Here is a 25,053-nt window from a genome sequence, read left to right on the forward strand (position 1 = left end):
TATTTGTTTTTTGCATGACAGTATGTTAATCACAATTTAAAACACACACAAACACAATAGTTTCCAAACCACTTCATTAAAACAGTTAACAATTATGGCTGTCAGTGTAGTATAACATATGATCATATTATTGCAAAATATTTAAGATGGTAATTAGTAACTTACTGTAAGTGGAAAGTTTCCTCTGCCAGTCTGACATAAAAACGGCACTGAGAGTACCCATGTGCATATTAGGCCAGCTGTTAATGATTATATTAAACTAGACCTAAAAGCTAGTCTTCATTTGCCCAGTATTTCATCCTTGAACTAAGGTGATTAGAGTTGAAATCTATTTTTACTGCAGTCATCATGTGTTTGATGTGTTGTGCTGGTAATCCTCTAACTACACCTTAATAACCCCAGCCTCATGGAGTTGGACAAGTTCAATGGAGGGTTAAAGCCCTAAAATATTGTGAATACCACTGAAAAAATAAGTACACACAGGGTCAAAGACCAATTAGAAATAATCAGGTCTAATTTATGCATCACCGTTTAATGTATGTGCAAATTGTTGCATTTTGCACTTTTTTAATGACAGACAGACCTCTGACAGTGAGGCAGAAAGGCAGATGTGCATCAGAAGCGGTATCTGCCAGAATGTCTCTATCACCACATGCTTCTGGAGGAATGTTAAGATTTAAAAATACTAGCCTGAGATGGCCCACAAAGGACCATCAAACTAACTGACCAGTGGGAAATATTAATGTGATGTGTTCATCCAGCACAGTGTTAGCCCAGATCAGAGCCTTATTTGTCCAGAGACAGGAGAGAGCAGGTGTTTAAGCTGAGTGCCCACCAAAAAGGAACAAAGTGACCAAGTCAGCAGTTGAGACTGAACTGGCAAGAACCTCTGAGAGAGGACCAGTGTGTGGATTAAGAACATTATAAGAGGAGACATTTGGGCTGGACGCAGCTGAAGCGGAAACCTGGGATGCAGAATATATTGTAGGAGACTAAAGGCTTTGCTGTAACAGGTAAGTCTAGTTGCCTGGGTGTCTTGGTTTTTCTGAAATAATAAAGCAGAGGGGGGTAAAAATTCTTTTGCAATTTGCCATGCTGGGTGCTGTGAGAGAGAGAGAGAGATCAAGAGAGGTTACGTGATGTTTGTTGTTTTGGGGCTTTTTGAATGAGAGTGACACATTTTTAATATAATGGAGCTTGACACTTGATCATACTTGGCATTAAGAAGCAGTATTGGATCTAATCCTCCTCCTGGAGAATTGTGTACATTATGTGCAGAGAGCTTATACGTAACATGCTGAGAAAAAGAAAAGGGTACTGGGCATGAGAAAGAAATCCTAATTCAAAGTTATTGAAGAAGAGCACAGTTCATCAGTGGTACAAACACAATGCTTTATCTTGCACAGCAGGTGTGTGGATTACCTTTTTAATTGGATCTTTGTGTGAGCCTGGCAAAGAACTATTGTATTCACTGTTCAAAGGAGGATAGTGAAGCCAGGAAAGCAGGACAAGCAGAGGAAGGGAAGTGAGCCTCGTTTTTTCCTGTGTGCTTCTTCTTCGTAACCACATGTAAGTACACAAACACAAGCCTTTCTCTACATCCTTTTTCTGTGCCTAAGGTTGCCCGCGGTCCGCCTGGTCTCTCCCATAGACTGGAGGAAATTCTTTGTGGAATTAGGAAAACAATAAGGAGTGTGAAAATAACGTTTCCCTTGTCTATTTCTGTCTGCCTACAGCCTGACACAGATCAGCACCATCTTGACATCTTCATGGCAGGAGAACTCCTCCAGGCCACTGGGGGCAGAATGGAGAAACTGAAACAGCAGTTGAGGCAGGTGTCAGAGACTCACACTTCCTCCAGCTTTACCTCCTCAAGTTCCACCAAGTTGAGGAAAATCTCCCAAGGCTCATCAAAGACCATGGAAGGTATGAATTATCGTGCTTGTTAGGGTAACCTTTGTAATTATGTGTCATGGCGTGATTTGTCCTCCATTAATTATTGTCAAAGTCACAGAATTGATGAATATAATTATAATTGAATAGCTAAATGACATTTCTTACCCACCTCACTGTGCAGACATGGTATTTTTCTGCCTAAAACTTAAAACACACTGGGGTCTACATGGGCTGCTGTTGGCCAAATGCACACCAGTTATAAAATTAATTAACTTCATTAATTTTAAACATTAAAACAAAAACTGTTCAAAGTCATGATGATAACATCACATTTGCATGTGGCTACTGTTGCCTAATTTGCCTATTTGCACATTATGATGTGAATGTCCTTAATACTCCCTCAGAGCACTCGGGGGTTCAGCGTAAGACCTCAGCTGTGGTGGAGTCCTTCAGCCAGGTACAGAAATCCCCGCAGATCCCTGAGGGAGAGTCTGTCCCAGATTTCGAGGAGAAGCTACGCCCTATCACCGCCCAAGAGGGTGAGGTGAACTGCTCCTTTCATCTCACAGCACCTTGTAAATTCAAGAAATGGCCTTTGCTTTGCCCTAATATCTCACTTCCCATCACATCATAAACATCTGGGAACCCTTGGGATTATAAGAGATCTATGTGCAAGCTAATTTTAGGTTGTTGCACATACTATGGCAGATGATACAAGCAAAAACTCCGCTGGAAAGTGAAAATGTGCTGCAGCGTGTAAACTTTATATAACAATTCGTCTCTCTGGGTGAAGGTAAGTCAATTCTGATCCTGACAAAGAAATCACAAAGCACCGTGATAGAGTTTGTGTGATGTTTGTGACCTCCACGGAAGAAAACCCCTGCTGCATCCGTTGAATACAAGTGCCTATTCTGCATAAACTGTTGGTGTCTGAGCCTTATTCACCCTGTGAATTATAGATCAAGAGGCTTGTGGAAGATAACCTGTCACAATATGCAGAAAACTGCAGAGTAGCTATAGCATTAACATTCATGGTTTGACCTTAAACTTACCAATCTCTGAAGGGAAATGGGCAAAAGGGAAGGCAAGAGCACCTAATGTGATGTATAATAAACTTGAATTCACAAGGCTCTAATGTGATTTCAAAAACATACCTGTTCCTATAAAAGCAATTGTATTTAGCTCAAGCAAATAACAGCCAATTACATGGTTTGTCTGATCTCTCATTTGTAGGTGACAATGCTGTGTTCAAGGCCAAAGTGACGGGGAATCCACCTCCCAGTGTTAGATGGGAACGTGCCAGTGGGCTCCCACTGTCTGAGGCAACTAAATCTTTCTATGACAACATCAACAATCAGCTTATACTCAAGGTCTGACAATATAACTACACAGCTCATACTTTTCCTCACTGATCTCACTGACTGTTTATGAAAAATAAGCTTAAGCCTGTGATTAAAGAAACACAAGGAAGCTAATACTAAAGTGTTGTGTGTATTGATTTAGTATACAGTGTATTGAATCTATTCTCTTTCTGTAATATGGCAAATGGTTTAGCCATTGTGATTGTCTATTGTGTTGTTTAATATCTGTCACATCTATAAACAGATGCCGCTTTATATATATGTGTATATATATATATATATATATTTTTTTTTTTTTTTTTTTTAACTAGTGTTTTGTTGCAGTACCATAGCAGTGCCTTCATTTGTTTGTTTTGTGCATTTAAGTAGAAATATATTTTCCAGGTTACTGTACATAGTCAAAACACCTTGCTTTAAAATGTGTGTCCACAACACTCTTGAAGACTGCAGTGACTTTGTACAAGCCAGAGGGGGGTTTCTGCCATGTTAGTGCTGTCAAATCAGACAGCACACCATGCATCATGAGGAAAAGTAGATCGAAAGAAAAAAAAACCTCTCTGATCCTTTTATCTATAACCACTCTGGAGTGGATTTACCACTTTCTCTGTACCAGCCGGGGAGCTTAAGTGAAGCTTAAATAGCTATTATAAAGCAATTAACTTGTGGGTGCTGACATATGCATCTCCCCTTGCCATCTGTTTCTTTGGTGAGGGATGACTGTTAAGTTGCAGGGGAAAGTGTTTACTGTGTATTCCTGGCGTGGCACTGCCTCCTTTTGCCTCGAATCAGTACTACAGTGAGATTTGTTTCGGGAAGTGATCTAATGACAGTTTTAAGCATCAAGTAAGCAAATTAATTTTACTTCGTGTAATTTGCAATGCATTTCCCCCACTTCAGATAAAAAACCTGGCCATGGAGGATGCTGATGTCTATAAGTGCATTGCTTACAATCAGCACGGAGAGGCCACTTACTCAGTATCGCTCTTCGTTACAGAAAGTGAGTCTAGAAACTTTATATAACACATTGTGAGAACTATTCCACTCATGGTAGTTATTTAGACACTTTCTGTTTAGTTTATGTGCTGTTCTCACACAGTGCTTTACATGAAAGTTGCTCTCATGTGTTTCTAGATCTAGCGCTGGACTTAAAAAAGAAGCTGAAGAAACGGTAGGAACACAAGCCTGTTGCCAAATATTAACCATGACACTCCCAAAACCTCTCAAGGTGTGATGGAGCTCTCTCTGATCAAAGTCCCAGATCCTTTTTTTGCATGCATGCATCCAGAAATATCTACAGGAAGAGATCTTCTTAAATAGCTGCATCGTGCACCCGTTTTGCTGCAGGAGCAGAGGAAGATGCTTTTGAGATGTTTTTCCACATATGCATACACTTTCTGACATAGTGTCAGACATACAAACAAATGAACACATGAACACTAGTTGTGATCGTTTCTCATTTGCAGCAGTACAGAAAAGAGAAGAGAAGAGAGGAAGCCACCAACAGAGGAGGAGATGCTAAAGATCCTGGCTGGAGCTGACAAGAAGGACTACGAGAGAATCTGTGCTGAATATGGCTTCACCGACTTCAGAGGCATCCTCAAGAAGTTGAAGGAAATGAAGAAGAAAGTGGAGGTGGAGGTGGGTCTGTCATACAGAGAGCGTGTTCCTACTACACCAGCATATAAAGCAGAAAGGGTTTGGGGTATATGATATGATAAACACCTTAAAATAGAGCAGAAAGGTAAATCAAAAAAACTTATGCCTAATGTCAGCTGTGTCACAGCATAGCCATGGCAACAAAGATATGTCACGCAGCAACACTGAAGTCAACTAATGTGAAGCTAGGGAAATGTCATATTGTCATCTTTTTGTGGATTGTAATTTGATACTTTGCCAGATGGTGCGGGTGCTGAAACCCCTGGAGGACATCACTGCCAAAGCTGACACTAACGTCGTCTTTGACACCATCTTAGAACTGAAGGATCCAAACATCAGAATGCACTGGTTTCTGGTAAAATCTGTCTGTCTGTTGTGCGAGTGTTGTGCATAAAACTTGCACACACTGTGACGTACATGGATGTTTCCATAGCATAAGCCAATGCTGTGTTCTCTCCTCATATATGCATTTTATTTACGATGCAGGGCACGGAGCTGCTGCGGATACAGTACTCTCTCGGGAAATACGAAGTGAAACAGATGGGAACCAAGCACATGCTGTGCATTTCTAGTGTTGGCCTCAGTGACATGGGCACCTATACCCTGCAGGTTGGAGACAAGAGACTGTCAGCTAGACTTAATGTTATAGGTGAGTGCAGAATATGACTCAAGTCCCACGCTCTGCTTGTCAAATCAAACACTGTCATCGATGACTGCATGTACCTATTCTCATTGTCACAAACAGTGTTTTACACACTCTTTTGACCGGCACGCATGCCTCAGATACTGTGCCATGTGGGGTTCTTTTAAGCCTAATCACTTTGGTGCGACCTTAGTGACCGACCTGTTTTGGTTTTACCTGTTTGTACTTCGTTAAATCAGTCTGAGTTATCTATTCTCTGCAGCTTACAAACACTTGAATCATTTGCATTGATGTGTTTAATGTGACAACTTAAATCGTAAAATTCAAAAGCCTTTTTTCTCTTTGTCTCACTTTCAGATGAACCTCTTAAATTCCTGTGTGACTTCAAGCCAAAGAAAGTGACAGAGCGCCAGACCGCTGTGTTTGAAATTCGTCTTTCCAAAAAGACGGATGCACCGCTCATCTGGAAGGTTTGTATCTGATTCAAAGATACTCGTTGAAGGTCTTAATTAAACCACATGATATCCAGTCTCAGAGGAAATGTTATGAATTGGCTCACTAGGATAATTTCTAGGTGTTTTTGGCATCTATGCGAGATAACTCTGATGAAAAGAACACACAAATGTACCAGCAGTCCTAGACAAATATGAACACCAGGCAAAACACAGGAATCCAAAAGATTCTGAAAATTGTTCTCCCAGAAGTGTTTGTGTTTTGCAGGTAAATGGAAAGGAAGTAAAAAGAGATGAAAAGTTCAACATATCCTTGTCTGAGGATGGTCTGACATACACCTTGAAGATTAAGGATGTGAAAGTCAGTGACACTGGAGACTACACCATCAGCACTGGAGACCTCACTGCCACTGTGCCACTTTTCATTGAGCGTATGGACAAGGATTTCATGGGTTTTACTATCATAAAAAAGAAACTTTGTGTGTTTTTTTTTGCTTTGTTTTTCCCCGAAGGGATGTGTCTTCCTGTTTTAGTGGAGCAATCATTTCTAAGGAAACAAACTTCCCTCTTCAGACTTAGTAAAGATGAGCCGTTACTGCCTTTTTTTTCTCCCCTGAGATTAGAAGCTTCGTTCCTTCATAGCTATGCTAAATAACATCATCTTCCCTCTATCTTTCAAATGAAGACATATGGGTAGCATAATAAATCCTGCCTCCTAGTGCAGGCTTGAAAGTAATCCAACCAAATCCCTCCTCACAACAAACTCATTTATTACAGCTCTGTCTAACAAGATGCTTTCTTGCCTAAGGTGCAAGCTGGGGCATGTATATATCTTCACAAGGACATGTGGCTGTCCTCTGGGGTTGCAGGAACAGAAGCATAGTAATTGAGGTTGTGTAAATTACACTTAGTCATCTTTCATGTTACAACTATAGTTCTGTAAAATAAGAAGGTGTCAAATATGAGGAATGACTGAATATAAAGTGAAGAACAAGTATTATACAAGTCTGTTCATATTTTACAGGTTAATGTCACCATGTTGCTTAGGGCCAAATAACCCCTAAAGTGACTCTGAACATATTATTCTTGGTCTGTTTTCGTTCCTTATCCAGGGATTCCCATCAAGTTTATCAGCCACTTGAAGAATGTCCGTGTGCAGGAGAGAGGCAAAGCCCATCTGGAGTGTGAGATGAGCTCCAAAGACGTGCACATTAGGTGGCTGAAAGATGGCTGTGATATCACCGCAAGCCTTCGCTACATCTTCATGCGTGAGGGAAAGAAGGCAGAGGTTATCATCGAGGACTGTGAGTTGACAGATGAGGGAGAATACTCTGTCGTCTGCACTCAGGATAACGATGAACACAAATATGTCACTGCTGCCAATCTGATCGTGGATGGTAATGATTTCTGTCTGTCCGCAGTTATTTTTAATGTCATTCAGCTTGTTTAGGCTCTAACATTGGAAAGTAAAAGTTCTTTGTGTGTTACTAGAGCGTTTTGCCACTGTGAAGAGTGGTATGTCAGATACTCAGTGTCCTACAGGGTCCGCTGCAGAGCTGTGTGTTGTTCTTGATGATGAGAAGGTGGAAGGAGTGTGGCTAAAGGATGGAGTGGAGGTATGAGATGGTGTGAAACGGAAAGCCCTCAAATGCATCATCCTTCTGTCAGTGTTATCTGCCCTGTTTTACCTTAGTGTTAATACTTGGCAGTAAATGCATTTTTTTTAGATAATATAAAAACTTAATATCATAATCAAAACCATAATATTAATACAGTCACAGTTCACAATTAAACCTGTTTTGTTTTTTTTATTGGGTGTTACATTTCACAGATTTCAGAGCTGAGTGGGGTTCAAGTGTTCAAACAGGGAGCCTTACACAAGCTAATCTTCTCTGGTGTGGCTGATGCACATGAGGGCAAGTACACCTTCAGAGCCAAGGGGGCTGAGAGTGAAGCTGTGCTCACTATTGCAGGTCAGTGTTGATTTTACCACTAGGACTTCCCATTTACAAAAGTACGAAAGCTACAGAATGTGTATCCTAAACACACACAAAAAAAGAACAAACTACAACTGACAAATTTTAATCTCTTTTAAAATTGCATCGAAAAACAAGCCAAATGAATATGAACTCTATTTCCTAGACCCTCCAGAGATTGAGTCCTCTGTGCTGGACCTGTTGGGGGCACAACCTGTGACTGTGAAGGCAGGCCAGTCAGCCACAATAAAGATTCCATTTAAAGGCAAACCACTTCCCAAGGTCACCTGGTACAAGGATGGGGTGGAAGTCGCGGAGGATGAGAGGACCAAAGTGGAGAGGGCAGCTGACAGCACCACACTGGTGCTCAGCAGGTAGGTGAGCAGAATAAAGTGTAGCAAATTAAAATGCAGATTCACATTTGTAAACATGTGCTCTCACTTTGCTTGTGCACTAGATGTGTGCGAGAAGACAGTGGTGCAGTTATGCTTCGTCTGAAGAGTGACTGTGGCACTGCCGTTGCCACCCTGCAGCTCAATGTGATTGGTGGGTGACAGGATAATTGGCAACAAAAGCTTAGGCTGTTTTGTTTATCAGTGATTTGAAATACAAAACCCATGTTTCACCGCATTCTGTAGATCATCCAAAGCCACCTCAAGGGAAAGCAGAGTTCCTTGAGCTGTCAGGAAGGTGTATCAAGATGAAGTGGAAGGCTCCTCGGGACAATGGTGGCAAGCAGGTGACCAAATTCGTGATCGAAAGGCGAACGGCAGGTAAGAAATCCTGGAGCAGAGTTGGCGAGGTGGAGAGCAGCACCACCATTTTCAGCGACGACAAAGTGGACGAGGGCCAGGCCTACCAGTATCGCATCAGAGCTGTCAACGCGGAGGGAATGAGTGAGCCACTTGAGACAGAGGAGGTGCGAGCTGGAGAGCCCATAGGTGAGAGTTCATTTTAAATTATTAATTGTCCTCAACAATATTAGGATGACAATCACCACCCAGAAAATTTACATGCAAGTGTGAAAGACAGTAAATGAAAAGTGCTTTAAGGGTCCAGGATGACATCACCACTGTTCTCATTATTAAACTACCTTATAATAATCAAATAAACGATGATATAACTTTTTTATTTTTATTTTTTTTTACTTTGTACCTTTTGTGATCACGCATTCTTTTTAAATCCATCTACTCAGAGCCTCCAGGTCCTGCATCTCAGCCTCAGGTGTCTAATGTAACTAAGAGCACCATGACAGTGAGCTGGATGCCTCCAGCCCAAGATGGAGGAGCCCCAATTCTGGGCTACATCCTAGAGAGGAGGAAAAGAAGCAGCAATATGTGGCTGCAAGTCAATAAGGAGCTGCTCCCAGGTACTCATGGCGGCATATCAAGATACCATGTTTGATAGTCTTTCACTTTTTACTTAAACAATGTTTTCACACGTTTAAGTACAGCCATTCCTGAATTTGGTTTTATTTGCTGATAGTACACACTGTTACATTCCCTGTATCACATTTGTATCTATATGATTGTTTTAAGAAACAAAATTGATGGTGGATGGGCTGGTGGATGGTATGGAGTATGAATTCAGAGTCACCAGTGTAAACAGGGCAGGAGCTGGCAGTCCTAGCGCCATTTCTAATGCCATTCTGGCCAAAGACCCAATACGTGAGTCCAACCTTTATTTTATTTTCCCCTTTCTGCCTCTGTAACAACATTTTCTGAAATATCCAGTAAAATTGAAATGCCTGACTTCCCCCTTGCAGGAGCCCCAGGCCTTGTGAGGAACCTTTGTGTGTCTGACTCCACAAACTCATCCATTTCTCTGAGGTGGACCGCTCCAGAGCAGGGAGATGAACCATCCGGTTACATCCTAGAAGTTTGCTCTGAAGATGCTAAAGAGTGGATAAAAACTACCAAGATCCCTATAACTGGTACAGCCTTCACTGTTGGAGGACTCCAGGAGAGGATGAGGTACCATTTCCGTATCCGTGCTGTCAATGAAGGAGGGGTGGGAGAGACCAGTGAGCTGATGGAGGGTGTTATGGCAATACCTCCACCTGGTATTATGATTTTATTCTCTTGTACTCTTGTTTTGCCTTTCTCTTCCACTTTCTTTATTTCTATTTTCCTTTTTTTTATTCAGTGGCACCCAGGTTCGATCTCCAGGGAAAGCTGCAGAACCAGATCGTGGTCAGAGCCGGAACAGCACTTCACCTTCACCTCAGCTTTACTGTAAGACCCGGATGATCTGCTCAGATTTGAGGCTCTTTTAGGAGTAGCACAGAATCAAAACCTTAGCTTTTTTCATCTTTTTTTCCCACAGGCTTCACCTCCCCCATTGGTAACCTGGCTTAAGGATGGCATCGTCACTGCAGGCAGAGAGATCATCACCAAAAGCAACAATCACTCCCAGTTCCTAATTTCCTCTTGTCAGCGATCTGACTCCGGTGTCTATCGCATCAACCTGAACAATGATTACGGAGAGGCTCACTATAATGTGAATGTCAGGGTGACAGGTAACCACTATATATATATATATATATATATATATATATATATATATATATATATATATATATATATATATATATATATATATATAAAATGTAGTGCTCTCTTTGTCATTCCTTTACTGTATTTTAGGATGTTATTATCTATGTTAGAAATCTGAAGCTGCTGCAAGGGATTTGGTAAAAATTATAATGTTGAATATAGTGTATACCTCTGCTTAAATAATGCGCCTAATTTCCTCACCATACTCTTCTTTGCTTCAGACTTTCCCCGACCGCCAAAGAACCTCCGCCTGGAAGAGGAGGTCCCTGGCACGGTCACACTGCAGTGGGATCACACCCCAGATCTGGCTGACGAAGATGGGGGAGCACATTATGTCATCCTTAAACGGGACACCAGTACTTCCTCCTGGTTCACTGTGGCTGAACGTGTCTTTAGCAGCAAGTACACTGTCACTGGGCTGCTACCTGGGAGGAGGTACTACTTTAGGGTCATTGCACAAAACTCTATTGGGGACAGTGAGCCATTGGACTCGAAGGAACCTCTCATCATTGCTAAGGAAAAAGGTGAGTGTGCAGACATCTGTGTTCTGCGTCATTCTATTGATTGGCGTATAAAATCTGTATTTGTATATAAAATCTGTATATAGAATCTCTGCTTCTATATTTCTACGTCTTTTCTAAGAGTGTTTTAGCGGCCTTCAGTTGAAGAAATACATCTCACCATCACGTCAGGTAAAGCCCACTTTTCTACTGCCACTGAAGGACCATGCTGTTTTCAGAGGACATGACTGCACTATGAGCTGTGCCTATCAGGGCATGCCAACCCCACAGGTATAGAAGAAATGGATGTTGTTCTCATCAGTGCATTGATCGTTTAAATTCGTTTAATTGAAGCGTTGCTTGTTGCTGTAGTTACTGTATGTTATGTGTGTAAAGTACTGTTTGTAATGCCTCTGTGTAGGCCTGCTGGTATAAAGGGGATTCGAACATCTCTGATTCGCCTCGCTTCTGGCATAGCACAGCTAACGGAGTGTGCACGCTGGTCATCCCTACCTGTGGAGCCAAAGATGGCGGCGAATACACACTGGTGCTGGAGAACCCACTGGGGATGGCAAAATGCTCCTGTAACCTGGTGATATTTGGTAGGTTTTGATAAAAATAATGGAAATAAGGGGGTAGGAAGGTTAATGAAGTGACACAAACAATTTATTATGCTTTTCTTAATTAATTCTTTGTGCATATGATGTCTTTCAGATAAGGATGACAAGGTTTTGCTGGACAGCCTGGCCAACCAGGCAAACAAAGAGAAGCTTATTTTGTAAGAAGTTTGATGACATTTTTGCCATGACAGATGCACTTTTGATTGGCCACGGACTTGATGTGTTATGTGCACCGTCACTGTCACTTTCAATTATTTTGGATGAAGTTGAATTTGTAGAAAATTTGATTGATTTTTATTAGTTAAATGCTATTTTTAGTCTTTCATCTTCTCTTCCCTGCTCTGGTAATGCATTGACTGACCACAGGAGGTCAGATTTGTTCTGATACTTGTGTAGACTCCCAGCAGCAGGGTTAGATTAATGTTTGGCGTGATGATGGGATTTTTACTCATTAGTCAGCTCACTCAACCAGTGAAAGTGGCCTTTTTCTTCACAAATGCTTTCCTCTCTATAAAGGGATTTGACTTTACGTCCAGTTCATTTTTCAAGTTAGATATGATACACTATCTCGCTGTACTTGGCCAGCTGCCACATTAGCCAAATATAATTGGAAAAGTGTGCCTCTATATAAAATTCAAAACAAAAATTATCAAATATTACAGTGCACTATATAAACACCGCAACCTCAGAACCGAACACGTTTGAATCCAGCCTTCAACATTTATCAGCTCTTACACATTTTTTCTTGATGTCTATCACTGTGTGTGATTGCAAAAAAAAAAAATACACAAATGCCCAAACGTGTTTGTCAGACAGAAATAGAAAATACTTAATCTCCTATTATGTGCTACTGTGCAGAGTGCAGTGAGAAATCACTCTTGTGATACATTTTTCATATTTGCTCTGTAATGCATCATTATATCTGAAATAAGAGTGAGATTAAGGTGCTGATTCCCAGCATTAAAGGCATTATAATTCACATAAGATAAGGTCTCTATTTGCTGCAGTCCTTATTACTACAGACACACTACCTTAGGTAACCAACAGCCTGGTATTTGGTAAATCCTTTAAAGTTTACAACATTTCAAACAACATTCACACAACCTCTATTGGAGCCAGTTCCACTTCTCGTATTTATTATGGGCTTTTTGCCATTGTTCTGGTCCTTAGCAAAGGACAGTGGCTCAGTTAGATTGAGGTCATGTGATCAAGTTGGCACGCCAAGTGTTTTGCCATTAAAAAAACTCCCTGGCTTTGTTTATATGTTAAGGATCACTGTCCTGCTGGATTGTCTTAAAATAAAAAGGACCAGGGGTCAAACACTGTTCATGTAATATGATTTGAGTACAGATTTTATTTGAACGTTTGGACTTAAAAGTACATTTAAACCTCACTAGCAATATTGATTTCAAATCCTGGGCATAGAAACAAAATAAGAACTGACCTAATACTTTCCGACTACAAAGGGTTGTAGTCAGCACCTGTATAGACATTGCCTCTCCTGCTGCGATAATGAGTTTGGTCTGGTGAGGGGCTGCCAAACAGACAGAAAGAGGTTACAACCCCTCTCCATCCTGACGTCACTGTGCTGGCTCTCACAAACTCAATTTCTATAGAGCCACCAAGTGACTAGCACAGTCAGGTTGCCAGGTACAAATCAATTAGGCACCGTCAGGAACTATACTGACGTCAGTGATACTTTTTGCCCCTTCATTGCTCAGCACAAAAAGGTGGAGTTGGAGTGAAACCTTGAACAGTCAATCTGGGTATTTAACAGAAACTAAAGACTGCTGCAGCCAAAGGGAACCAACTTCATTTTATTGCATGACATTCAAATTACTAAACTTAAAGAACTATCAATGCTGTCAACAAATGAGGCTTATTTGAAGAGATCTGGAAGGGTTCCTACAGGAATAAACTATGAGATGTAAAAGGTTTGTGTGTGTGTGTGTGTGTGTGTGTGTGTGTGTGTGTGTGTGTGTGTGTGTGTGTGTGTGTGTGTGTGTGTGTGTGTGTGTGTGTGTGTGTGTGTGTGTGTTTAAAGATGTGAGAAGAGAACAGACACAACAAGAAGACAAAAGGGAAGAGAGAGTGCTTCGCTGGTAGCAATCTAGATGAGTTTCCACAGGGTTAAAGGCTTTTGAAAGCAAATTTTCCACATCGGTCAGACAATAGAGTGCGATAGTTACTAGAACACAGCTCTCTGTTGTCTACCAGTCCTTTCTGCATTAATGACACTTTAGCTCCCGAGGGCCAAGAGCTTCTGTAGAAAACACAAATCACAGAACAGTTTAAAATATGAGCTGACATTTTTTACTCTTGCACCTTTTGATTGTATGAAATAAAAATCACCGGGTTTTGGCTTGTCCCTTCAGGTGTTGCCACAGCGGAAAGGTTCCGCACCTTGATTTGGCATCAGTTTTTAGGCCAGATGCCCTTCCTACCACAACCCTCCCATTTTATCCAGTGGCCACCATTTTATCTGGTGGACCTTGGTGGGTGGGCAGGGCGGGTTTCGAACCTGCAGCCTTCTGCATCCCAACCCAATGCTCTACCACCACCAGGACCCCTTTTTTGTTTCTATGAAACAATCAAACAAAAAACACAAAAAAGGCTGTTATGCTGAGGTTGCATTGTATTTGCATTTATTTCTCCAATGGATATTCACATTCATAGCAGTTTTACTACAATTTCATCACTAGTCATTAAAGAAGTAAATCACAAAGGAAAAGGAAAATCAAGGAGAACAAGGTAAAGTATTTCAGAGAATTAAACAAAGAAAATAAATCATAAATGGTGCATTGTAAAGGGCTTAAAAAGTTATTTGTGGAAAACAAACAGCTTTTCAGCTTTGATTTGTACATTATGGTTATAACACTTTAATGCCTTTCAAAGAAAAATGCAGATTCTCTCACACATTGATGACAATCCCTTTAATGTGCTTAAACCACCAATAGAAAACTTTGTATGGTATCTTCTATTCATTATTTTAAAGTAAGAAATTAAGAGTAAAAGAAAGATGAATGCATACAAGACTATACAACATAGCAATCCTTCTGTTTTAAACACTTTGGTTGCTAGTTCTAAGGAGACATTGACTGGCCTTAGTCTGGGAAACAGTACAGTAAAATGCAGCACACAATGGATTCAGATAAATATTGCAAAGAGAAGATGGCCTTTATTCAATGCTCATGTGCTCATACTGATGTTGGAGGAGTGTCAGTTGTAATGATACATCACATGTGAGTGTGTTAGTGTGTGTACACAATAAGATGCACACTTTCACCACTTTGTTGATGCGGATTCATCCGCCCTACTTGTCATGCGTGAGTAAAAAAATACACAACCTTTGAAGCTCTACAGTATGTTTTGAATGTCACTAGCTGCATGGTAATGGGCACAGCACACTAACAGCAAAGGTTTCAAATCAAATTTCACAGGAAACAACAGCAATAGAAAAGAGACATTTTAAATCAAAGAAAAGTGCCAACTTATTCACAGGACAAAGTGCAACCACGGGTCCTTTCAGCTACTGGTTCAAGCTCCTTTCTGCCAGCACAAAATAAACTATACAGAACTCCCACAAGTCTCCCACATCCCTTTTGTCAGCACGCACAAAACTGTCAACAACAGGGCTGTTGACTGGCTGAAGTGAAATGATGCACCTGGTTGCCTACCATCTGCAGGGGTACGTGATGTCAGCTAACTGATGGATGGAAAGGGAGTCTTCCCCTGTGTGTCATATTTCACCTACTCACCAAATGCAGCTACAGTATCACTGAACAATAACCTCTTTCCTAAGCAGAAGGCCAAAAGCCTTCCTGCACCATCGAGGTGGGAGGGTTGTCTGATACATGAGAGAGCTCTAATGATAAGGAGTACCACATGCCCGTTTGCTGTTACTTTTTCAGCTTTGGATATCCCTGTGAAACAATGGAGAATACACTGAATATTTAAAACCTAATCCTCCTCGTAGGAATACTAATTGTCAGTGCCTAGGTTTATATGGCAGTTGAGTTTATTTTTTGCTTTACAGGCGACAACTCATCCAATACTCTCAGAAAAGGGCTAAACTTTCCAAAGTCATGGAGAATTTCTTAAGTCTGGGTTGGCCAGCAAAAAAAAAAAAAAATCTCAGAAATACTTCAAAGTAAAGCCTTTCTTCTGGCACGCAGCCATTAGACCATGGGAACAAAAGCCAAGAGGCTTTATGTGGCAGAGGACAAAGAAAGTAGTGCTTACATAAATTGCCCACATAGCAAGGATGAGTAAGACTGCTTGACTCAGTCTCATCATCCCCTAGTGGTTTTACTTGAGTCAGTCATGTTAACCGGTATCTCTTCTTGTACCCCACTGAACCCTGAATTAAGACAGAATAAGAAGACAAGCGCATGTCTGCTAGCAAGCCTCTCCAGATGTCATTCAGCACAAAAGCCTATATTAATTGTTGACTAAACACAGTCTGCTGGTGACAGATGAGATAAGAAGGGGGACAGTTCTGCAGGGTAGCGTTCTGCTGCAATGCAAGGAGAACAAATTAAAAAACTGATGAAACTCAGGACTGATAAAGCAGAAATACTGTGCTGACAAGCATGCTGACAGGCCGAAAAGAGATTGAGGAACTCTCTGGCAATGCAGCAGTCTACAATCGCTACTTGATCTTTGTGTCTTCACGGGTCAGACTATGACTATGAGCTGCTGGTGCTCAATGAGCAGCAACACCACAGTCTTCCTGCAGATCTGTCGTGGTGGCTGATGTGCTGCATAAACATATTTGGATGTGTATGTTTTTTTTGTGTGTATATGAGTGAATTAAGGACACCTGCAGGAGTCGTTGACCCAGCAAGCGAAACCATAAAACGGTGACTGTTTTCCAAGCCTTTTGTTTATGTACAAAATACTCATCATATATAGGTGCGTTTGGACTGATCTATTAAAGAACAAAATCCATCATATTTTTTGTTAGAGATTAATACTTTCAATTGGTAGCTTACATATTACACATTTTATTTCCAGTATATAAACTATTAGTGAAATTAATCAAAAAGTAACAGCGACACATACCTATAACATATGAAAGGTACAGTCATGAGGAGGCATGTTCATCTACGGAAATCTGAAACATAAAACTTTCTCAAACCTTGAACACATACTGTAAGTGAGAATTCAGAGGACGCTATAAAACACATAAAGAGGTTACAAATCTGAAGAGGTGATTTGTATGAAGACAGGTTTAAGAGCCTGAGAAAACATGAACAATATCCAGTAGTGTGTCTACTCCATATAAATTATGATGGTTCACAGCATATCTGGTCTTGAGTTAGTCTTGACAGGATCTAAGTACATGGAGAATTTAACTCAACAGCTAAGATGTAGGTAATACACACACTCTTACACATACTCACTGAAAACACGCACATACAATATTTACATATCTGAAGAGTTAGTTATTTCTTAAATATTCAGTAAGAAACTTTTATTCTAATATAATGTTTCCTGGGATAACAAAGGGTGAATCAAATGAAAGGTGAGAGTGGGACATAGATGAAAGACAATTTGTTGAGGATTAGCTGCGATGGATTTTGCAGGATTAAAGCTGATGAAGTATCTTGTGAGAGGGAAATACTAGGAATAATTGGATAACTGCTCGCTCATATGACAAGCCAGTACCCTCATATCCCTTTTGTTCAGACAGGCTGTCCCAGGGCACCATATATGTTTATGCATATGTTTAAACAAATTCGAGCCAATAACATAGCTCTTTCTTTTCAGTCTTTATAACATTGTCCCAGGCCGATGACAGCATGTTTCAGACAGCATGATAGCAATAAGAACCCTGTGAGCTTTTTCCTAATAACTAAACCAGCAGGAGCAGTAGTTGTCAGGTGTGTGTGCCTAGCAACAAAACACTATAACACATCTGAAATACTTCACACCAAAAGGTGAAGCAGGTGCACTGTGCAGGATGCTACAGTGTGCACGGTATTTAGCTACGAATACAATGTTCACTGTGTTGTCTTTCTGACAGCAGGACAGTGTGAATAAATCTCATCAGGAAGCATTCAGCTTCGTTGGACAACATACACCACATCTTACTCCCACTAAAGCTACAATACACTGTAGCTGTTGCAGTCACGCAACCCACCCTCCCTACCTTTCCACTTCATTGCCTACTTTTTTCTCTGTCTTGCTTTCCTCTAGTCAGATCCTAACAGAAAAGAAAATTACCAAGAGACACTGAGTTTGGGTTTGTTAAGGATTTCAATAGTGGTACGAACAAAGGCAGTGTGGTTGTTGTGAATGAAATGGAAGAGACAGCAGATAATAAAACAGATCTGGATATGCTCCTGACTTTAAGAATAGCACCCTTAATTCAGGGAAACACAACAGAGAGTGAGAATGGGCAAGCCAGTACAAAAAGGAAAAGTCCCTTTTTAACAAGGTCTCTGGCATCAAAAGAAATAACACAAATAAGAGGTTAAATTGTATTATTGGACCACATAAAGCAGATGTGTTTGTCTCCATAATGGGACTGTGTGAAAATGAGGTAAGAGCGATAATCAAATGTGCACACGCACGCACACAAGCACCCACACACGCACACACACACACACACACACACACACAAGTAATACTCTCTCTATATATAACATGTTAATGTCACTATGTTGTCTCCATGGTAACTAGGGTTGGGAAACAGCCAATCAAGGACTGGAGGAGGCAGGTAGGACTATTAAAATAATAATACCATATCTCCATGAGAAGAAGACAGGTGTGAGACTATACTAGTGGGCTAGTATGTTGATACCCATGCGAAGGCTGTAGTGGTCAGGTTGGCATGGTAACAGTGCTGTGCGAGTGAAACACTGGCATAAAAGTTGAGGCTTGGGGATTTGTGTCCATCATCACTGACAGCCAGAAGAGGAGCAGCTTCCATATTATCTGCCTCGAGGCCAGTTGCTGCGGACACCTTGTACCTCATGTTCTCTTCCTGGCAACCTCCACATCCTGGCACTCAACAGCCGACAGCGCTATTAACATCTGGGCAGCATAGTAGGTAGCCATGATAATTGCACGTGAATGGGGCACGGGGAAGCAGAACTTGTTGACGGCAATGGTTAGGTCAGAAACCATAAAGAGCATGGCGCCCAGGCAAGCGGACAGCTTGGTCCAGGTCCACAGGTCGTTGGCCAGCTGCAGGCCTGCAATGGCCCTCCAGCCCATGAAGCCGATCAGAGCAATATACACAGCAACCAGGTAGGTGAAGGGGCCAGACAGGTAGGGGTAAAGCAGCATGTAGCTCAGAGATGACACAGCAGTAATCACAAGGCCAGCACACACATTAATGGGCTTCATTCCGAAGGCAGATGAGTAGAGGATGTGGGTAATGGCAAACATCAGAAGGCCTATAGGACATACACATATATGATTTACATCTAAATGCAATAACACAGTGGTTTCGACCTACCCAATGTAAAATTTAGGACTTGTGGAAAAAAATAAAATAAAGCTGGAAGCACAATTAAATTATTATGAATCCATTCCAAATAGTTCTCATAAATAAATCTACAAAATTAATGCTCAACGTGAAACTGAAGTGTGAAAATGCAAAATCTAGATGAAAGGTGATAGTCCTGTAAATGAAATAACTGTAACAAAACCAGCGTGTATCTGTGTAAGGTTTCCCCTCACCGTGGACGAAGTAGCCCTGCTCCTGCCAGATGAGAAAGGCATCACCCAGAGCAGAAAAGATGAGTCCAGCCAAAATTTTGCGGGCACTGGAATGAGCACCTAGGAAGCTGAAGCCATGTGCCAGTAAAAAGACCCATAGGCAGAAGATGGGCAAACATTTGATCAGGGCACTGAACCAGGATGGACTTGAGGTCGGAAGCCACAAGACAAAGTATACGCAGGTTGCCTTGAAGAATGGCACAAGCTTGGGGCCTTCACTCTTGACCTGAAACCAGATTAAACATTTACAATTGTTAATTGAGCCATTTCAGTTATTCAGTGAGTGAGAACAATCTAATACTTTTGTCAGTCCTTGTTAAACGAGACTCATTAAAAGGTTTATTAATTTCACCTCAAGGCAGAGGCCATGAAATGTGTTACAGGAAGCAAAAACTTCAAACAGTCAGCATTTTGTTTGCTGTGTCAGATATAGAATCTCAACTCTTTTTTAATGGGAACATAAGCAGCACTTAGTACTTCTCTTCATGTAGGAGACTGGTTTGGGAACTGACATCAGGCTTCCTTTGTGTAGTCATTAGATTACTAAACTGTTTCAGACATGCACATGTTTTGTGGCTGAAGCGAAACTCTGAAGTAACAGCATGTAGAAGGGGAAATGCAAAAGGCTTCTACCCTGTTCTTTTGACTTCTAATAACCTTTTATTTCTGTTTGAGCCTCTCCATGTGCTGTTTTTCTTTCTCTTTCTGAACCCTCTCTAACTCTTGTGTTCTTGAGAACTGTAGGATATTGAATTATCTGTTTCATCCTCCCAACTGTGTTAAAACAGTCCTATAATTTTTTCCAAATATATGAGGCAGGGTAAGAGGGTCACAAAAAAAAAAAAAAAAAAAGGAGGTTTCACAACATGCCTTAGGAGATCACCTATAGTTTTGAGAATTTCTGGTCTTAAAGCAGCAGGCCCTGGGAGTCAAAGAGAGAGAAGAAATGCAAAGTAGAGTTGATAGGGAACTGAAGCGAGTGAAGGTTCACTTGACCTGAGATCACTGGAGAAAAGATGAGAAGACAAGGAGAGGATGATGAAGAAAGGTCACTGTGAAACAACCATTTTGTCATTCCTTTCAATACAAAATCTGCAGTAAACTAAAAGGACTCAAACTGAGTGTACTGGTGGCTGAACGGTAGCAGTGCGCGGTACATAACTGCAGCATCCTGGGTCCTACTTTTTATTATTATTATTATTATTATTATTATTTTTGGCACCTTCATTCATTTTAAATATGGTGACCAAAACATTACATCCACCTCTTCTTATAATGCACCCCCACACAACTCCACTCCCCACGTTGATCTCAATAATATACGCATAGTAAAAACTGAGAAATTATAACCTGAAGCCACAGTATTAGATTGCATTCAATTGCACAGGTGCTTATAATATTATGCCTTATTGGTGTATATATACACTAAAAGCATAAATGGCCAAAAGTTATAAAATCTTTCAAACTGTGGTGATGTTCCCATTGTAATATTCACAACATAATATGTAAGAAGAGCAGGAGCAAGTTTGGGGAAGTGTATGGGGACGTGAGTGAGATGGAATTACAACCACGTTTAAATGATAGCTGGATTTAGAAATGAACAAGTGAGCTGAGGAAGATGCACAAGCATGTTTAAACATATACACACACCTAGACAGTATCTACTGTGATTTAAGGCTTATATACTGCATCATTGATTGGTGGCCATTAATAAGCTACAACAGTTCTAATATGTTGATGGTAATTTTCTAGCCTATTGGAATGCGCTTTTTATCATCTTTTGGGAAACATTCCTGTAAAAAAACACAAACAAGAAAAATAATCATGTGCTCAAAAACATTTGAACCAAAGTTGTAAAAAAGATAAGTTTATCACCTTAAATTCCAGTGTCTGATCTGCCAGTGTTGAAGTAATTGTGACAAAAGCTGTACCTGTAAACTGTAGCTATGTTGACTTTTACAGAAAAATAGAATTGACTCTCATCCTCTTCTAAGCAGTATGAGGCATTTTTCCATCTAGGAAAAACTTAAAACAATGTATACAGCATAATTCACTGCTCTCATAATGTTCATAATGTACTTGCCTGACCTTCATGAAACAAATGGAGACATATGTATAAATTACAGCAAGTTATATTACAAAATGTTTGTGCATGTGTAAGGTGAGTCTATTTATCCCATTAAGGCCAAATGGGTGCCAGGCATAGGAGACAACTCTGGCAGCACTCCCAGGTTATCCAATATCATAGCTCTGCTTATCAGGCCAATGGTCGCTAGTTCAGTGCGGGATACAAGAAAACGTCTTTTCATTGTACTGTCACAATCCAAGGATGGCTGTAAACCTTTTCACACAGATAACACCTTTTATTTAATAAAGTGCATCCAAAGAACAATTTGCCTGAGGTGCAGTTCAAAACCCAAACATATTTAGGCTCAATGATCCATGACATCAACCTGTCTGACTGTTACCTGTGTGGACAAACAGATGCTTAGATCACCAGTGTCTGGTGAATTATTTGGGGGATGCGTATAGATTCCTTGGAGGAAGGTGGGTAGAAAGAGGTTCCCATAACCTTTGATTGTAATTGAGCTGCATCTGAGGCATATTTTGCAATTTCCCCTTCTATTGTTTTTTATGTAAACCTACTGCACAAGAGCAGGGCTAATAAAAGAAAGATGAGGCTAAAACAGCAAAGAGTACAATACATATGAAAAAAGATCCCCGGCTTTTGGCTTGTCCCTTCGGGATTTGGCATGTTTTTCACAGATTGGTGAACCTCTGTTCATCTTTTCGTTTAAGAGGCTCTGCCTCTTTGAAATGCTGCTTTTATACCCAGTCATGTTACTGACCTGTTGCCAATTAACCTAATTAGATTTTTGATTTGCAAGAATTAGTTTTCCAGTCTTTTGTTGCCCCTGCTCCAACTTTTTTGAGATGTGTTGCTGGCATCAAATTCAAAATGCGCTAATGTTTTCCATTAAAAGAAATGGTAAAATGTCTCAGTTTCAACATCTCATCTGTTGATGTACAGTATTGTAAATCCCCAGCTGTGCACTGCTGGTCCAAGCTCTGCAGAAATTGGGGAGGATAATGCGGACAATGATCCGCTATGGCGACCCTGAACTCACGTAATAAGCCGAAAGGACAAAAAAAAAATTAAAAGGAGGCACATGGCCTATTTGTAATTTTAACACTATTGGAGAGTTATTCCAGATTTATTTAAAATAATCTTATAATAATGCCATGTATTTATCTGGAAAATTTGTCATAGTTTCTGTTGTTTAATGATTATATTATTTGCAGAAGTGCCGTTGCTCATATTATACAGTTGCCTGCCTCTGTCCCCAGTTAAAGCATACTAGAGTTAATGGTTGATTGTATTTGCAGGGTCACTAACAACTAATAGCCTCTTATTGGTGGAAAAAAGCACTGGATTGAATACCTTCCTTTTCTAAAGAAGTCTTCAATACAAAACCGAAGAAATAATACAAATGACGATGTCTCAGAATCAATTGAAACTATTAACTGTCTTTTGGGAAGAAAACCACCAACTAAATGTTCCTAAATAAAAGCATTAATTTCCACAATTTTTTAATTTGCAAAACTATCTGCAATTTATTTGTGCCAGAACTCATCCCGTAGCTACACTCCAGGAAGGAACATGCAGACAAAACATGGCATTCAAGCATCGAATGACATTCAGCCAGGGTGATACAGTATCTATTTAACCAATCTGGGTCATATCTTAGTTAACTGTCAGAAACATGATATACGGAAGCAGAGTAAAGACCTGTAAATTCTTGGTAAAGGGGAACTGTAACTTAAACATGGCTGTGGTTGGGTGGTCCCACAGTTGGCATTTGAATCATATGACAATGTTATTTCTAACATTGTAACAATGCACAACTGTTTCCTTCCAATTTACAGGGGATTTAACTCTAAAGATAATTTAAGGTCTATTGCAGTAGAGCAGTAGAGTGCACAACATTAGACCTCTTGCAATTTAATCAATGCTGTGCATTGGATAAATTCTTCGGTTATTGAAGTAAGGGAATTAAATTGAATTAAATAAAATTATTTGGGGTCTCTGCCTCTGTACTCTTATTAATATGACCAGAAAGAAAAGGGCAGGTCCCACTGTTCCTGTCAGCAACAGCAGTAACCTACCAGCAAGTCAACATTAGTTAAGGACAGTACGTGCTAGACTGTATGTGGTTTGAGTTGCTGAATCTACATCATATGCAAAAGAACAAACAATGCTGCACACATTAGATATGTGCAGTATTGTCATTCCCAAAGCAATCAGTTTATATGTCAAATATTACTCTACACAGGCCTCTCTCACGGCAGGCACATACACTATGGTCTGCTATAGGCCGAGCAAGACCACATCATCCATGATCCATTCATGGCCCCTACAAACATTTTATAGCAATTCTGTCAAAGTAGGAGGATACTAGTGCTGCTTAAATAATTAATGTAGCTGTCACAATTGTTAAACGTGGAGCTAATGAACACACTAAACACAAACAAGTCTATGAAGTACAGCTTCACAGCAAAGGAGGTGAAAAAAACAGCCAGCCACAGAAGAACACTTTTTGGCGCATGCGTTACTGGCGCAGAGAGGAGAAAAAAAGACATAAAAGGTTGTCACATGACAGGTTTTCTGTCTGTCAGGGGAAGCCTTTGGAAAATGATGGAAACATCCTTTTCAATGTGGACTATCGAGAAGGAACCGCACGAACAGTCGCTGCTACATATCGGGAAACTGCTACCCTGAGCATAAAAGTTCCTGCTTTGTGTCTCCGGAAGCATGTGAAAAAAAAAAAAAAAAAAAAGAAATACAGAGACATTGCGACGCTGACAGCATTGTGAGTGTGCAGCGGCACCGGACTAAAAACGTTAGCAAACACACCTCCTTATTTACTGATTCTTAAATTGTCTCCAAGAGTGCATGCGCTGGCCTTCAGAGTTACAGTATCACATCCTTATACTATGAATAATAAGAGCAAATCAAAGGTAAAACGCTGAATTTGTAACTTTAAATCTACGCAGTCGGTAATTCGCATACCACAGCACAAACGTTCAGAATCATGGGCACGTTTATCACCGAAAGTGTTGTTATCGTGTAGCTAAACACAGCAACCACTGTGACTGCTGTTTAATGTGTTAAAAATATTACCGCTGGTGGAAAGATGATACTCACCACTGTTACCGGAGAAACCATTTCTCCCTATGTTATGTCGGTGTCGGTGAAAATGTGATGTATTATCTAAATTCGCCTTAGGTCCTCCTGTTTATACTGTAAGAGTGATGCCGATTGTTTTTGTCCTTTCTCCGGTGGGCGGTCTGACGTCCGGTAGGATGTGACAGACCGCCCTCGATGTGCCGTAACGTGGGCAGGGCGTTCGCTGCTGACCAATGGGAGCAGAGCGTTGTGGTGACGGGGCGGTACAAAACGTAATGGACGCCCGGATAGGAGGAGTCGGCTTGCGGTCTACATGTAGGAGCAGATGGCTTTATTTACATTGTGTAGAAATGGAGTTGTTGGTAACACTTGTGTGGGGCTTTTTTTTGACTGGGCTTCTCGCAAATCTGTGGTAATGGCTCAGCTCAAACGTTACAAATCAGACGAACACTCTGATTTAAGGAAGCTAGTTTAA

At 40.7% G+C, this 25,053-nt stretch overlaps 2 protein-coding genes across 2 annotated transcripts; one reads left to right on the forward strand and one right to left on the reverse strand.

The window, feature by feature from the left end:
* The first annotated feature begins 334 nt into the window (after positions 1-334).
* Positions 335-12,188, forward strand: LOC137125366 (immunoglobulin superfamily member 22-like). Its single transcript, XM_067500736.1, has 27 exons — positions 335-1,013; positions 1,482-1,569; positions 1,737-1,926; positions 2,301-2,435; positions 3,130-3,266; positions 4,155-4,254; positions 4,389-4,425; positions 4,721-4,895; positions 5,155-5,268; positions 5,400-5,562; positions 5,914-6,026; positions 6,277-6,439; positions 7,121-7,405; positions 7,500-7,624; positions 7,840-7,981; positions 8,151-8,358; positions 8,442-8,530; positions 8,623-8,925; positions 9,180-9,353; positions 9,523-9,651; positions 9,750-10,046; positions 10,130-10,218; positions 10,310-10,502; positions 10,761-11,063; positions 11,182-11,330; positions 11,461-11,641; positions 11,754-12,188. Exons 3-27 carry the CDS (start codon positions 1,770-1,772, stop codon positions 11,819-11,821), a joined length of 4,029 nt encoding a protein of 1,342 aa, XP_067356837.1. The 5' UTR covers positions 335-1,013; positions 1,482-1,569; positions 1,737-1,769; the 3' UTR covers positions 11,822-12,188.
* Positions 12,189-14,282: 2,094 nt separating this feature from the next.
* On the reverse strand, positions 14,283-24,752 carry tmem86a (transmembrane protein 86A). Its single transcript, XM_067500751.1, has 3 exons — positions 24,597-24,752; positions 19,352-19,616; positions 14,283-19,065 (listed from the first exon to the last, which is right to left on the reverse strand). Exons 1-3 carry the CDS (start codon positions 24,615-24,617, stop codon positions 18,638-18,640), a joined length of 714 nt encoding a protein of 237 aa, XP_067356852.1. The 5' UTR covers positions 24,618-24,752; the 3' UTR covers positions 14,283-18,637.
* Between the last annotated feature and the right edge of the window lie 301 nt (positions 24,753-25,053).

The sequence above is a fragment of the Channa argus genome, chromosome 4 (assembly GCF_033026475.1).
Source record: "Channa argus isolate prfri chromosome 4, Channa argus male v1.0, whole genome shotgun sequence".
Classification (NCBI taxonomy): domain Eukaryota; kingdom Metazoa; phylum Chordata; class Actinopteri; order Anabantiformes; family Channidae; genus Channa; species Channa argus.